The 14,087-nt window shown below is 39.1% G+C and overlaps 1 protein-coding gene across 5 annotated transcripts in view; it reads right to left on the bottom strand.

Annotated features, from left to right (window-relative positions):
* Positions 1 to 14,087, bottom strand: part of LOC137153351 (SLAIN motif-containing protein-like) — a 54,053-nt gene that overhangs the window by 22,547 nt on the left and 17,419 nt on the right. For 3 of the 5 annotated variants that reach the window (XM_067548569.1, XM_067548567.1, XM_067548568.1), the window contains exons 3-4: positions 10,610 to 10,746; positions 7,872 to 8,021 (exon numbers count right to left, since the gene is read on the bottom strand). In XM_067548569.1, coding sequence (XP_067404670.1) covers positions 7,872 to 8,021; positions 10,610 to 10,746 — 287 coding nt within the window. The remainder of the gene's footprint in view (positions 1 to 7,871; positions 8,022 to 10,609; positions 10,747 to 14,087) is intronic. The other 2 variants (XM_067548572.1, XM_067548570.1) reach the window with 1 other exon arrangement.

A 14,087-nucleotide genomic window follows, 5' to 3' on the forward strand; every position in this document is an offset into this window, starting at 1 on the left:
GGACTAGATGACCTCCTGAGGTCCCTTCCAATCCTAATATTCTATGAGTCTATGAAGCTCTTCCATTTACGCAGATAAGTATTACGCATGGTTATCCTTCTGCGGTTCAGTAACATCTTTCACCTGTTCCGAGCAGGTTAGTTCATCATGATGGAATCATATAGGTACCATACTCTCAGGTGAAGCCTCTCCAGGTTTGGGTGGTAGACCTGTCTGGCATCCTGCAATAGAAGACTCGGCAGAAGTGGGAGTATTTGCAGTGTGCATATGGCCATCCACAACCGGTACGAGTACCAAGTCTGTCTGGGCCACATTGGGACTATCAATATGACTTTGGCCTAGTCTGTATGTATTTTGTGCATAACCCTCAACACGTTGGGAGTTGGGGGAAACATAGAGCTGCATCCCACTTGAGGAGGAAGGTGTCTCACATGGATTGGTATCCCAACCCTGCCCTCAAGCAGAATTGCAGGCATTTGTGGTTCTGGGATGTTGCGAAGAGGTCAATACATGGGTGACTCCAACGTTTGAATATGTTTTGTAGGATGATGACATTTAGTTCCCACTTGTGAACCTTAAAAATTTCTCTGCTCAGCATATCCACTGTAGTGTTTTGGCAATAGACTCAGACTCTAAGGTCAGAAGGGACCAATATGATCATCCAGTAGGACCCCCTACACAATGCAGGTCACAGAAACTCACCTATTCACTTCTGTAATAAACCTCTAACCTATGACTGAGTTATTAAGGTCCTCAAATCATGGTTTAAAGACTTTAAGATACAGAGAATCCACCAGCAAGCAAGCCATGCTACAGAGGAAGGCGGAAAAACTCCAGAGCCTTTTCCAATCTGCTCTGGGGAAAAATTCCTTCCTGACCCCAAATATGGTGACCAGTTAAACCCTGAGCATGTGGGCAAAACTCACCAGCCAGACACCCAAGAAAGAATTCTCTGTAATAACTCAGAACCAACATCATCTAACATCCCTTCACACACCATTGGCATATCTACTACCAATAGTCAAAGATCAGTTAATTGCCAAACTAGGCTGTCCCAACATACCATCCCTTCCCTAAATTTATCAAGCTCAGTTTTGAAGCCAACTAGGTTTTTTGCCCCCACTACTTGGAAGGCTGTTCCAGAACTTCACTCCTCTGGTGGTTAGAAATCTGCATCTAATTTCAAGTCTAAACTTCACGATGGCCAGTTTATATCCATTAGTTCTTGTGTCCACATTGGTGCTGAACTTCAATAATTCCACTCCCTCCCTGGTATTTAGCCCTCTGATGTATCTATAGAGAGCAATCATACCTCCCCTCAACCTTCTTTTGGGTAGGCTAAACAAGCCAAGCTCTTTGAGTCTCCTCTCATAAGGTAAGTTTTCCATTCTGTGGATCATCCCAGTAGCCCTTCTCTGCACGTGTTCCAGTTTGAATTCATCTTTCTTAAACATGGGGGACCAGAACTGCACACATTATTCCAGATGAGGTCTCACCAGCGCCTTGTATAACGGTACTAACACCTCCCTATCTAGGAGATACGATGCTGATATGCTCACATTATGCTTAATGCACCAATTCCATAGTTTCATGGCTTCAGTATATAGGGAGTGCAGCCATGCCCCTCCCTATTGGTTTATATAAAGCATACAGTCACTGTTGTTCATCATTACCCATATAGTCTCATTCTTGATCAAGGACCGGAAGTTCAAACATGTGCAGGACGAGAAAATAAAAAATCCATTTCCTTTGAGGGGATGAGTACTTTTTATCCACTCTCTTACAGGTGGGCGGTATAGTTGCTGGAGTCTGCCATATGTCCTTGGCTGGTTCCATCAGTGCACCATTTATCGGAAGTGTTATTTTTTAGACAGATGAGATGTGTAGAATATCCAGAAGTTTACATTGAGATAATCAATGGTCATCATCATTTTAAAACCTAGAAAGCTGCCAGATGACTCCAAAAAGCTATCTCCAAATCTATTTCTTTTATACAACACAAATTACTGGAGCAGGTTACCCTGGCAAGGTTGACCCCCATTCTGGAGACCACAATTGCCCAGAACAGGGCAAAGTTGCTGTGACCACACGCCTGCGCATTGACTGCACTCACTGAGGTCGGCTACCAGCCAAAGTTTAAAACGGTTGCAGCTTTTATCATCTTCTCATCAGCCAACGATACCATCTGGTATAAGGGCCTATTGCTGAAGATATCCACCTGCTTCAACACGGCCAGACATTTTGACTCATGGACAGAATGTTGTGTGTCCATCTCGGAAGTCAGGGTAGCCAAAAGTGGAGTTTGCACAATGACCTCCCACAGGGATCAGTACTAGCACCACCCCTTTTTAACTTACATATAAGGGATGTGTCTGAAATGACATGCTGCAAGTTCATTTATGCTGATGACCTGGCACACACAACGCAGGCCACAACACTCAAGAAAGTGGAAGACACCCTTAACACTGATCTGAAGAGAATGGAAAACTATATTTTGGTATTGGCCGCTCAAACCCAATCCATCAAATACGGTGTTGTCAGATTTTCATCTCAACAATTCTGAAGCTAAAAGGTGCTGAATGTAAATTTTTGGGGCAGGACAATCGTCCACAATCCTAATCCCCGTTATCTAGAGTCATCCTCTATCTCAGCCTTACCTATCAACAATATCTGAATTAATAAAGAGTCACATTAACACACAAAATACTAGCAGATTTTAGTTGGGGTTGTGACTCTCAAACGCTATGAATGACAACCCTTGAGTACCGCACACCCGTTTGGGGAAGATGCTCCCACACAGACCTTTTCAACACCCAGCTAAATGCAGCTATGACACTTATAACTGCGCCACTCTGAAGTACACTCTGCTGCCTTGGTTTCCAGTCCTCACAAACATCCTCCAACTGTCTGGCAAGAGATGACAACTGTGCAAGAACAAAAAAAATCTCTCACTAACTAAAAGTTCCCGCTCTATCACAACCTTGTTCACTCGCCTCAAGTCCTGCTGACCCTTCTGGGCATCTAGTGAAACTCTTTTGTCATCTGTCAACCACTGAGAGCTGCTCCAAAATACTGTAGCATAATTGTTACAACCCCCATGTTATCTGGCAGCTCTGTGTTCTTGGGTTACCAGGGCGCAAAACCCCTACTCTCTCTGGCTCACCTGAATCCTCCCCGCCCCCCAACCCCTGCTTGAAGCAGAAACCAAAGCCTGCTTGAACCAGAAACCAAAGGCATCTCAATATGAAAAGGCAGGGAAAGACACCTAAAACCCTCCCAACAAGGGTGATACATCTCCCCTAGCTTCATCTACATCGAAGATGGAACAAGAATTAGCATAGCGTATGGAGAAGCAACCTCCAAAGCAGGGACCTAACTGAACTCTGGGATTGCCAAAGCAGGGACGCACTGCATGATGGGAGATCTCTGCTCTTGATGTAAATGAACTCACACCTGTACACATCCAGCTCCGCAGTTATCAGAGCATTCTAGTTATTGATATGTAAAACACTGAATCCTGGTTGCATTGTGAGCTCCCTCAAGGAACACTGCCCATAGCCAGGAATTATCAGCTCCTTTTGTCCAGAATAAAGAAAACCACTCTGGGATACTTCCTTGAGACATTGTTTACCCATAAACAAACCTGGTGTCTACAAAAACACCTACCAAAGTTCAAACCCCTGTTCTGATGCCTGGATCCAAATTCTGCATCAGTTCCACTGGAACTTCCCCTCTTCCTGACTGATCGTGTTTGGGGACCCTGCCTGTCTGAAGCGCTCGAGACCCTAAGCCGAACAGCCTGTCTCCTGGGAACCTTTGAGCTGCACGGAGTGGTGAGACACCCTCTCCTTCTTCCACCACACACACACACACACACACACACACACACACACACTCTCTCTCTCTCCCCCCCCCCTCTCTCTCCCCCCCCCCTCTCCCCAGGTATAACTTTCTACTTTTGTAATCAAATCTAGGATAGCTTTCTCCAATATCCCAACTGTAATTGTGTAGTATTGTAAGTGTTTGATTGTTTTTCTCTACTTGTATGGTATTACTATTAGTATAATAGTTTTATATACCTAGCAATAAACTAATTGTTATAATCAAGCTGGTTGCAAATCTCTCTCTCAACTTCCTATCTCACTCTGCAGGAATGCTTCTTTTACCTAAGCCAAAGATCCCTGGAGTGCCCAAAAATCCTATGGGGTTTGCTCATCAAGGGAGTTACTGCTAGAATAATTGTAGAGTGAGGGGAGAGGCAGCTGAAAAGTGCTGCTCTGCCTAGCCTATGGAGTCCAGGGGCATATAAGGGGGGCAGCTGAAAGTGCTGTTTGGACCCAGCCTGCTCAAGAAGTGTGCTCTATTCTGGTGCATTACAAAGGGGCATATAAGGGTGTGCTGTGTGAAAGTGCTGTGTCACCCAGCCTGCTGAGTTTAGGGACACATAAGGGATTAGCTGAGAGTGCTGATAGCCCAGTCCGCTCAGACACACTCAGTTAATCTGGAATGTGTGTATCTGTGGGGGGTTTATTTGAATCTGGGGCTGGAGGAACCCAGCCCTGAAAACCTTAGGTCCTGCAGGATAGCTCCATTGGGAGGGGACTTGTAGCCATATGAACACACAAGTAACACAAGCAGTACATTAATAGAATCACACCCCTAGAATCACTCCCCCCCCTTCCAGGAAGGTAGCCCTAATAAATGAGTATACCTCAAGGTGACGGGCAAATCTGGTAACACCCACTCCTGACCAAAAGGCAAACAAAGATCTCATTTTTCTGATGTTTATAAATTAGCTTGATAGTTCAAGATTTGTATTGAAGGAATTTCCCATTGGACCAGGAAAAAGTCTTGGATTGTCAAAGTCAAAACCATTGCAGAAAGCATTATGGTAACATTCATGCTTAACCATAAACTATATCAGTTAATCAGAATACTCTTAATATGACAGTGTCACCTGGCATATCTCAAAAATAAAATGTCTTTTACATAAAAGTTATCAGATGCAGATCTTATTGTATAAATAACAACCCATTTCTCCTGGAAGGATGTGAAGTGTTTTCTGGAACAAAAAATAGGTCACTGCTATGGGAATTAAAGATATACTGTTTAAAAGATTTATCACAATAAAAACATCACTATTTAAAAACACCAGTCTGGTCAAACAAATTACCACTGACTACTTTTAATCACAACTATTTGGAAGCTTCGATTACCACTACATATCTTATAAAACCTCCTCCCGTCACTGCGACAATCCTTCAAACATTTAGTTTTAAGTATGTTAGTAAATTCATTCAAAAAAGTGTTTGCATAAATGTCTGTAGGACTAGGGCCCAAAATAGTAAGAAAGAATAATTTCTCTTTGTCCTACTATATTGGTCTGATCATGACATCAAGTTTTTTAAACCGTAACGCAAATGCTACATATAAAAACATTAAGTGATTTGTTTTCAAAATTTAATATAATATGCCTCGGTGTGCACCACACAGTTCCAGGAAGATGTTATCTTCAACAACTGTTTATTGGTTCTTTGTAAACAAAAGTGATAAAAAAAATGTTATTTACCAATTACTACTTTCAATCAGTGTTTGTAGGCACACTAGTTTAGTTTACTTAAATTTTAGCAGCACTGTCGATCTAAAGTTTAAGAAGTTTCCTTACTTCCAATACCAAATCCTTAACATTAGAACTCAGTTTTTTTTAAAAACAAGTTTATTTTTATTAAGATATTTTAAAATCATTTATGCTATTTGAAATGCAAAAAACAAGCTCGTCTTGGACAATGAAACACACTATTCAGTTTCACAACACACAATTTTCAATACATTAGCTTTCATGATAGAAGTGTCAGACAATTGGGAATTTTTATTTCTTAGAAATCAAAAAATTAGGCCTAACTTAGTTGACAACTTCCATTAAAGATTCTTTAGTACTCATGTAAGTTTTACATAACAATGGGGGGTGGCATTGGGACCCACAGAATAGGTGCATTATGAACAGCAGTGCAAACTTCTATGCATCACCACTGCAGTAGTGGGGGCAATTCAGTCTTTATACCCATTCTGTGCTGCTTTACATTCGGCACCCTTTTGACAATTTTAATGGAAAGGCAATGGTGGTGGGTTTGTGATCCGGACAACTATTCCTAGAAACTGCACTGATACTTCCCATTTTCTTATATCACTGAACAATTATCAGTTAAAAAATAATTGATGTCTGGTCTACACTACAGACCTATATCAGTATAACTATGACACTCAGGAGTGTGAAAAATCTACACTCCTCAGCAATGTAGTTATACCAACCTAACCCCCCGTGCAGACCACATTATGTTGGCGGGAGAGCTTCTCCTGCTGACATACCTACTGCCTCTCAGGCAGGTGGATTAAATACGCTAATGGGAGAGCTCTCCCCTGTCAGCTTAGAGTGTCTTCATTAAACCGCTACATCGGTGCAGCTGCGCCAGTGCAGTTTTTTAAGTGTAGACTCGCCCACTAATAGATCTGGGTTCCCAATTTGAACCAATAAACTAAGGAAGACAGTCCTATTGAACCAGTCCCATATTAAACAAATTAATAACTAATTCAGCTCCTAATACACTGCAACTACAAAGGAGATCCTGTCCTATAAAAATCAACCTACAGAATTTAAACAGTCAAAAGAGTGTGTCCAAGTGATTCAGTACTTCCAAAAACAATGTTCTGCTAAATCTAAAAATCAGAGGGAAAAAAAGCAACTTATCTCAAAAGCATACCTGCATATTTTAAAAAATCTGCATGCAAGACAGGTTTTTAAAATATTCATGTGACTTCAAGTTTCACGCCAGACTTTGTTAAACATGCAATATTTTTTGAACACGCAAATCAGGATGCAGCAAGTCTACACAAAAGTGAAACAAGGGAAATGTCTTTAATAGGAAATCAAAGACAGAGCATTGCTACCACAGGAAACTACGCATGGGCTGCATCAAGAGGGCTAAATGCTGCCCTTGAAAAAATCTGTGTACAAATTTCATTGAGAGCAGACCATTTGCATTCAAAGGCAGATTAGAAGTTTAATCATTTGACACAAATTAAAAATTTGGTCCTAAATTCCAATGAAGACAGATATTCTGATGAAAACATGAGTTTTATATACATATATGTATGTTATTCCTGGTGGAGGTCTTGGTCATCTTCTAATTTAAAAGTAATACAAATCTTATTCCAACAAGTCAAGCAAAAGTTTTCCATCAGATTTTCCTATTTCAGGTTTAATTTATTTCACTCTCTCTGTCTCTCTCTGAAAGGGGGAACTGCAAAGAGTTTGGTGTTTAGAGACAACTAGTATAATTTTCAAAAGGACCTAATTCACTTAGGAGCTTATGTCCCATTAACTTTCAGAGAGACTTAAGCTCCGAAGTCCCATAGGCACTTTTAAAATTTTTACCCAATATCACCAAGTAACTTCGAGGATTTTTTGTATGGTTAAGCCTTTATTGTTTTATACTGGGCTGTTTAAGGAGCAATGCTTCTTTGTTTTGTTTGAACATAAACTGCTGTTTCATATTTTTGTAATGCCTGAAGTTAGTACAAATGAATGCATTTTAAAAATATATATATTTATAAAAATAAATATATTCAATTATCACAAGACATTCAGGATGCAAGGAGGCTCCTTCCATAGTCAAGTTATGACTTCAAAAGATTCCCAATCGCTTCATGCATAGCTGAGGCTAGAAATATAAATCAAATTAAAGTATAGCCATTGTATTCCCTTTTTCCTTGCACCCCAAAATACCTATTCCTACTCCTCCCACATAAAAGCCCACAACAATCCTCCTTGCATTGTTTTAAGTGTTTCACTCTGCATTATTGACATGCCATACCTGAGCTGCCACAGGTTAGTAGTGGTTTGTTAGTTGATTTGAGATGCCCAGGAGAGTTTAGTGCATTGCTACAGGAGCTTGTCTCTGTATTCAAGTTATATGCACTTGGTGATGCCAATGGACTGCAATACAGGTTTTTCCATCTACCGGCTAGAAGGAAAATACAAGAAAGCCATATATGTCACCAAATAAGCTTTAAAAATTAATGGGGTTGGGGAGAAAAAAGCAGTAAATCAAACAGGATCAGGCATTATCATCACCATTTAGAACTATCTATCCATCATGAATTAACTACTCATAACAATAAGTGAGAAGCCACACAGTATTTCTTCCTCTACTCTGCCACACACACACCTGCCAATCCCTTACCTTGTATATTCAGTTTAGTATCCCAAGAGCAGCTTCGTCACCAAGGCTGAGATTTTTCAAAGCTCAATAGCTTGGGGGAGCATGGGTGGAGGGGAGAATCTCAGCCTTGGTCTTCAAAAAGGACTTTACAATTTTGAAATAGAACAATGAAAATGTGATGCAGAATTTAACTGATATTGAAAATAACTTCATCGATCTTTCCAAAGCAATGTGCTTATCTGAATGCATTTTTACTCTTAATATTAACATTCAAGTATTAAGACATTTTGCTATAACTTTGGCTCAAGACTTCTAACAAAGCAGGTTAATAGTGAACAACATATCCCATATTTTGAAATATGTATTTAAGACATCTCATGTGCAAAACTCACATCCCAGAAAGAGTAAACAAAACAATGAAGATTAAAGACAGGTATATGATGCTGTAATTAAAATGAAATGGGGGTGGTACAAAGACTAATCAGAGAGGAGCTCATCACAAAAGAGCACTTTAATGGATAAATTAGAAAGAGAACCTACACTCAACTGTCATACACCATCCTATCCTAAGGCCTGACTCAAAGTAAATTGGATACTGTACCTTGCTGAACATACTGTCAGCACATAAATAAAATAAAAATACCCTTTCCTATTAAGGGCCTAGGTGCACACAGCTGAAGTAGTATTTATTGGCTAAATCAAGGCAAATGTTACAATATTCACACAGAAGAGAATGTTGTCCATTTCAAACTTAGTGCAGACAGTAATGTCAGATTTATATGAAAATTATTTTTCCAGTAGCTAGGACGGTCAACTGACTGTCATATGGCTGTTCTCCCAGACATTGCTATCCCAGTAACTCTCTGGACAGCACCACATTCTGCCAAGCACAGGACTTGAGTTTAGGAGGGACGTCTCATGAGTCTGGCCAGACATCAGAGATAATACAGCATGAATCACACTTTCCTGTACCCTAATAGCTGGTCACAGAAAGATGCTGCAGTGGGAGCTAGCAAGCTTTTTGACAGCAGCAATCATAACTGTTACTATTAGAAAATAGTAGTGTAGATAAAAAATACAGAAAGACACACACACACACACACACACACAACAGTGAGGATTAGAATAAAAAAGATTCAATTAACTCAAGATTACCAACATTACTTTGTAGCTCCAGGATTGTGGAGAAAAGAGGTCAGAGGAAGGATGGATGAGAGCTCTACCAGTATATTCACTTGTACCTGAAACTTCAATACTAGCTGGTGTAATGGGGAAATACACAAGTACAAAGTTATCAATGTCACAGTGAAGTTAATTGTGTATCTATTGTTTCAAAGCTATTTTAAAAAAGAATGTTTATGCTTCAGCAAAGAGCAACTTGCAACACTGAATGGTCAGTTCCGGCTCAAACTGCATAAAAAAAAAATCAGATACTGGCTCAGAAGGCACCATGTGACCATGGAAAGCGAATGTTCCATAACATTTTGTGCTTCAGTTCCTTCCTGAGCCAACTAACTACAAACTACCAATTAAAGCACTGAAGCAGAAAGCTTTGCTGCAGTACTGTAGGTGAAATGGTCATCATGGAGTATATATTTGGGTAATGTTAAAAATTTATATTGTTCTTAGAAGCGAGCAAACATAGAAGATCAGACGTTTTCATGCAGCACAACTAAATTTTTGCACTAACCTTGTATAACCATGTCTAGAAATAATGCATGGGAGAATCACTACAGGAAGAAGAGGAACAACAGAATTACTAAAAAAATCTAGCAGGGAGAGAAACTACAGAAGAGTTTTGTTTTCCAAAAGTGCTTTGCTCTGCATATTTTAATACTAAGGTTTAAAGTTTTGTCTTCAATATAAAAAAGGATCAAATTAAAACTTTTGTAAATATGATAGTCTGAAAACAATAAGTCATTCTCAGATTTACACATTTAACATGAGATTTGTGTAAAAAGTCATGTATAGCTAGTAATTAGTAAGATTATCTCCTTGGCACTACGTCAGAAGTGCCTGCATTAGTGTTAATGTATTTTAACTTCACAAAATGAATGCAGAAAGTTTTAATTATCAGAGTCAAAGCTAAGTTTGCTTGATCTATTGCTTTTAATCCATATCTAATGTTTTTAATCCATATCCAATTTGCAGAGACATCTCTTGATTCTGATCCCATTATTTGGTTTATGGGTATCTTTCTTAAGAAAACACAGAAGTTTTACATAGCGACAAACATGGCTCCAGAAATGCTCCTGGATATATATATTATTTGATTATGCTCTTTATTTACTTTAAGCCTGCAATATATTATATTTTATTTCTAGTTCAATTACTACTTCAGTAATAATGTATGTACATCAAATTATTCAAGACATATTTAATTTACATACCTTGGTCAAGTCTATTTATAAGGGTTCGGCAGGCTACTTCTGTCTCAGGACTTGGGTTATCCAACACCTGTCGGCACCATTTTAGAGGGGACTCTGTTTTTTGACCTTCAGTGGATTTTCTTGGAGATACATACAGCCTAAAATAAAGAAATTGAAAATGGTATATTGGGTAAATGTTCATTAATTCAAGCCCTCCTTTCATACTTAAGTAGTAGAATTTGTTTTCTTTAAATACTTACAACATTAAAGTTTTTTTAAGACACAGGCAAGAAGAGGAAGAAAGCCATCCAAACATAGAATCATAGAGTATTAGGGTTCAAAGGGACCTCAGGAGGTCATCTAGTCCAACTCCCTGCTCAAAGGAGGGCCAACCCCAACTATATCATCCCAGCCAGAGCTTTGTCAAGCCAGGCCTTAAAAACCTCTAAGGATGGAGATTTCCACCACCTCCCCAGGTAATTCCAGTGCTTCACCACTCTCCGAGTGAAAAAGGATTACTTAATATTCAACCTAGACCTCCCACACTGCAACTTGAGACCATTGGTCCTTGTTCTGTGCTCTGCCACATTAAGAACAGCATTGCTCCATCCTCCCTGGAACTCCCCTTCAGGTAGTTGAAGGCCACTATCAATTCCCCTCTCATTCTTCTCTTCTTCAGACTAAATAAGCCTAGTTCCCTTAGCCTCTCCTCCTAAATCATGTGCTCCAGCCTCCTAATCATTTCTGTTGCCCTCCGCTTGACTCTCTCCAATTTATCCACATCCTTCCTGTAGTGGGGGGCCCAAAACTGGACAATACTCCAGATGAGGTCTCACCAATGCCGAATAGAGGGGAATAATCACTTCCCTACATCTGCTGGCAATGCTCCTACTAAGGCAGCCCAACATGCTGTTAGCCTTCTTGGCAATAAGTGCACACTGTTGACTCATAGCCAGCTTCTTGTCCAGTATAATCCCCAGGGCCTTTTCTGCAGAACTGCTGCAGAGCAATAGGATCCCAATCTGTAGCAGTGGATGGGATTCTTCTGTCCTAAGTGCACAACTCTGCAGTAGTCCTTGTTGAACCTTATCAGCTTTCTTTTGGCCCAATCTTCCAAACTGTCTAGGCCACTCTGTATCCTATCCCTACCGTTCAGAGTATCTACCACTACCCCCATCTTATTTGTCATCTGCAAACTTGCTGAGGATGCAATCCACTCCATCCTCCAGATCATTAATTAAGATGTTGAACAAAACCGGCCCCAGGACTGGGGCACTCCACTTGTTACTGGCTGCCAACTAGACATCGAGCTGTTGATCACCACCCGTTGAGCCAGATGATCTAGCCAGCTTTTTATCCACCTTATAGTTCATTCATCCAATCCATACTTAATTAACAAGATTAGTGTATTACATCTTTGATCCCCCTATGAGGCCTAAACTGTAAATTCTTTGGAACAGAATAACATTTATGTCTATGATAATTTAGTCTACTTCAATGGAGATCCATTCAGATACAATGCACAGCCTGCATACAGTGAAATGCATAACTGGTGAGCGTGGGTGCTACCAGAATATAAATAAGACTAACAGAGGTTTCCAGGTTCAAGTACCATTTCTCCTCCTCCATATTTTCTGTATTAATTGATTAAAAGAATCTGAAAATGATAATTTTGATGAGAGAAAAATGGACTAAATTTGACAAGAGTGACTACACTATATTTCTATGCAAACATGGAGTATCAAGGTCCAGGAAATAGACAGTAAAATTCCAGATGCTGGATCCAAAAATTATGATATTTATTACAAAAATAAGTCATGCAAAATTAGGTACACATATCCTTTTTATATTACCAGCATATTTTGATTAGAACATTTCAGCTTGGAGTCCATGTTACCCAATGGACGAAGCAAAATTTGACATGTGGAGAAATTAATCCCTGATCTGGTGTGCATTCATTTAGACTCTGCACGTGTGTGTAAGTAAGATGCTAATCTGATCTGCAAGTAATTTCTTCCTTCCAAAGCTCATTATTTTTGAACCAGCTCAATATCCCATCAAAAGTTTTTTTTAAATTTATCAATGCAACAAGTTAACATCTTCCTCAACCTCTAAAAATTGAACAAATGGTAATAAGGTGAGCCATACCTTTGTGAGATATAAACAAGGGAGGATTTATATATATACACAACTGTAGTTATCACTTTAAGAACTCTTTAGAATATTGGTATATGGAAACAGGATGCTATTTCATTAATATATGTTCTATGAGGTTGCCTAGAATATCTAGGATTTTGTCAATTTTATGTACAGAAAGGTATGTCAAAAGTGTTAAACGCAGCATTAGCCCAGGGAGAAGCAGATTTACTTTGAGATTTTATTTAGTTGATCAAGGGGTAAAGTAGCGTTCCAACTGTATTTTATGATCAAGTGCTTCTATATTAGGAAAGGTCAGAGCAAACCAGAATCAGTTTGAAAGGGGATGCACATTATTCTCTTTCAGAAATTAAAAATGGATATGGAGGGTTTAAGCCATACACAGGTCCTATGAAAGTAAGAAAACCTGTAGATATTTACATTTTAAAGTTATAAATATGATTTAACCCCTATGTCCAGATAATGTTGCCTTTTAGTCAGATTATTATACAATTACAAGTTAAGGAAATTTTAAAGTATTATAAATGTTTAATTTGGAATGGAAATACACTCATCTTTATATTATATATAGCCCATCTGTCTGTAAAGCTACTAATCAAGAGCTAATGCTTCTCAGAAACAAAATTTATTTCAAAAGGTTATTAATCATTATTTTAAAAAAAGGAAGAACTTGAGATACTTCCTCATACAACACAAATTTTATGTTTAATTATTTAAAACTGGAAAGCTCTCTTTTTATATAAACTTCTATTTTCCTGCTATGCAGTGCTATTGATGTACTATTTTAGGAAGCTAGTAAAATAGGATATTGCCTGAAATATTCAAAGCTTACCAAATTTAATAAAAACACTTTGATCTTACCACTGTGAGGAGTGGTGCCTATGCTGATTTCCCTTTAAAGGATACTAATGCTGGCAAAGTCTTAAAACTCGTAAGTGTCCCTACAACCACTTTTAGACTCACTCTGTATATTGGTACTTCCGAAAATTCCCCATACATACATTGTGGAGTAAGTGTCACAGGATACCCCAATCAGATATTCAGGGGCCTTCAGAGGGGAGTGGGGAAGATGAGGAGGAAAAGGTGACAACCCACCCCTTCCTAAAACTAAGGAGTATCCTTTATAGCTGTATATACACAAAAGGCCCAGAAACTCTGTATCCTAAAAGTATCTTACATGAATAACTTGCCATCAGAGGATTATTTGGGAAAGGATTCAGAATATTTTATGGGAATAGCATGGTGAGAAATCAGTATCAGAATGAGCAATTAGAGGTGAAAGCATTTCTCTATCGTTTAGGCCTACACTTCTAGTGCAAATTCTTTTATGTATTCATATAAA

This window comes from Emydura macquarii, unplaced genomic scaffold, assembly GCF_026122565.2.
Source record: "Emydura macquarii macquarii isolate MOO-44397 ecotype Brisbane River unplaced genomic scaffold, CSIRO-AGI_Emac_v2 contig_1253, whole genome shotgun sequence".
Taxonomy (NCBI): domain Eukaryota; kingdom Metazoa; phylum Chordata; order Testudines; family Chelidae; genus Emydura; species Emydura macquarii.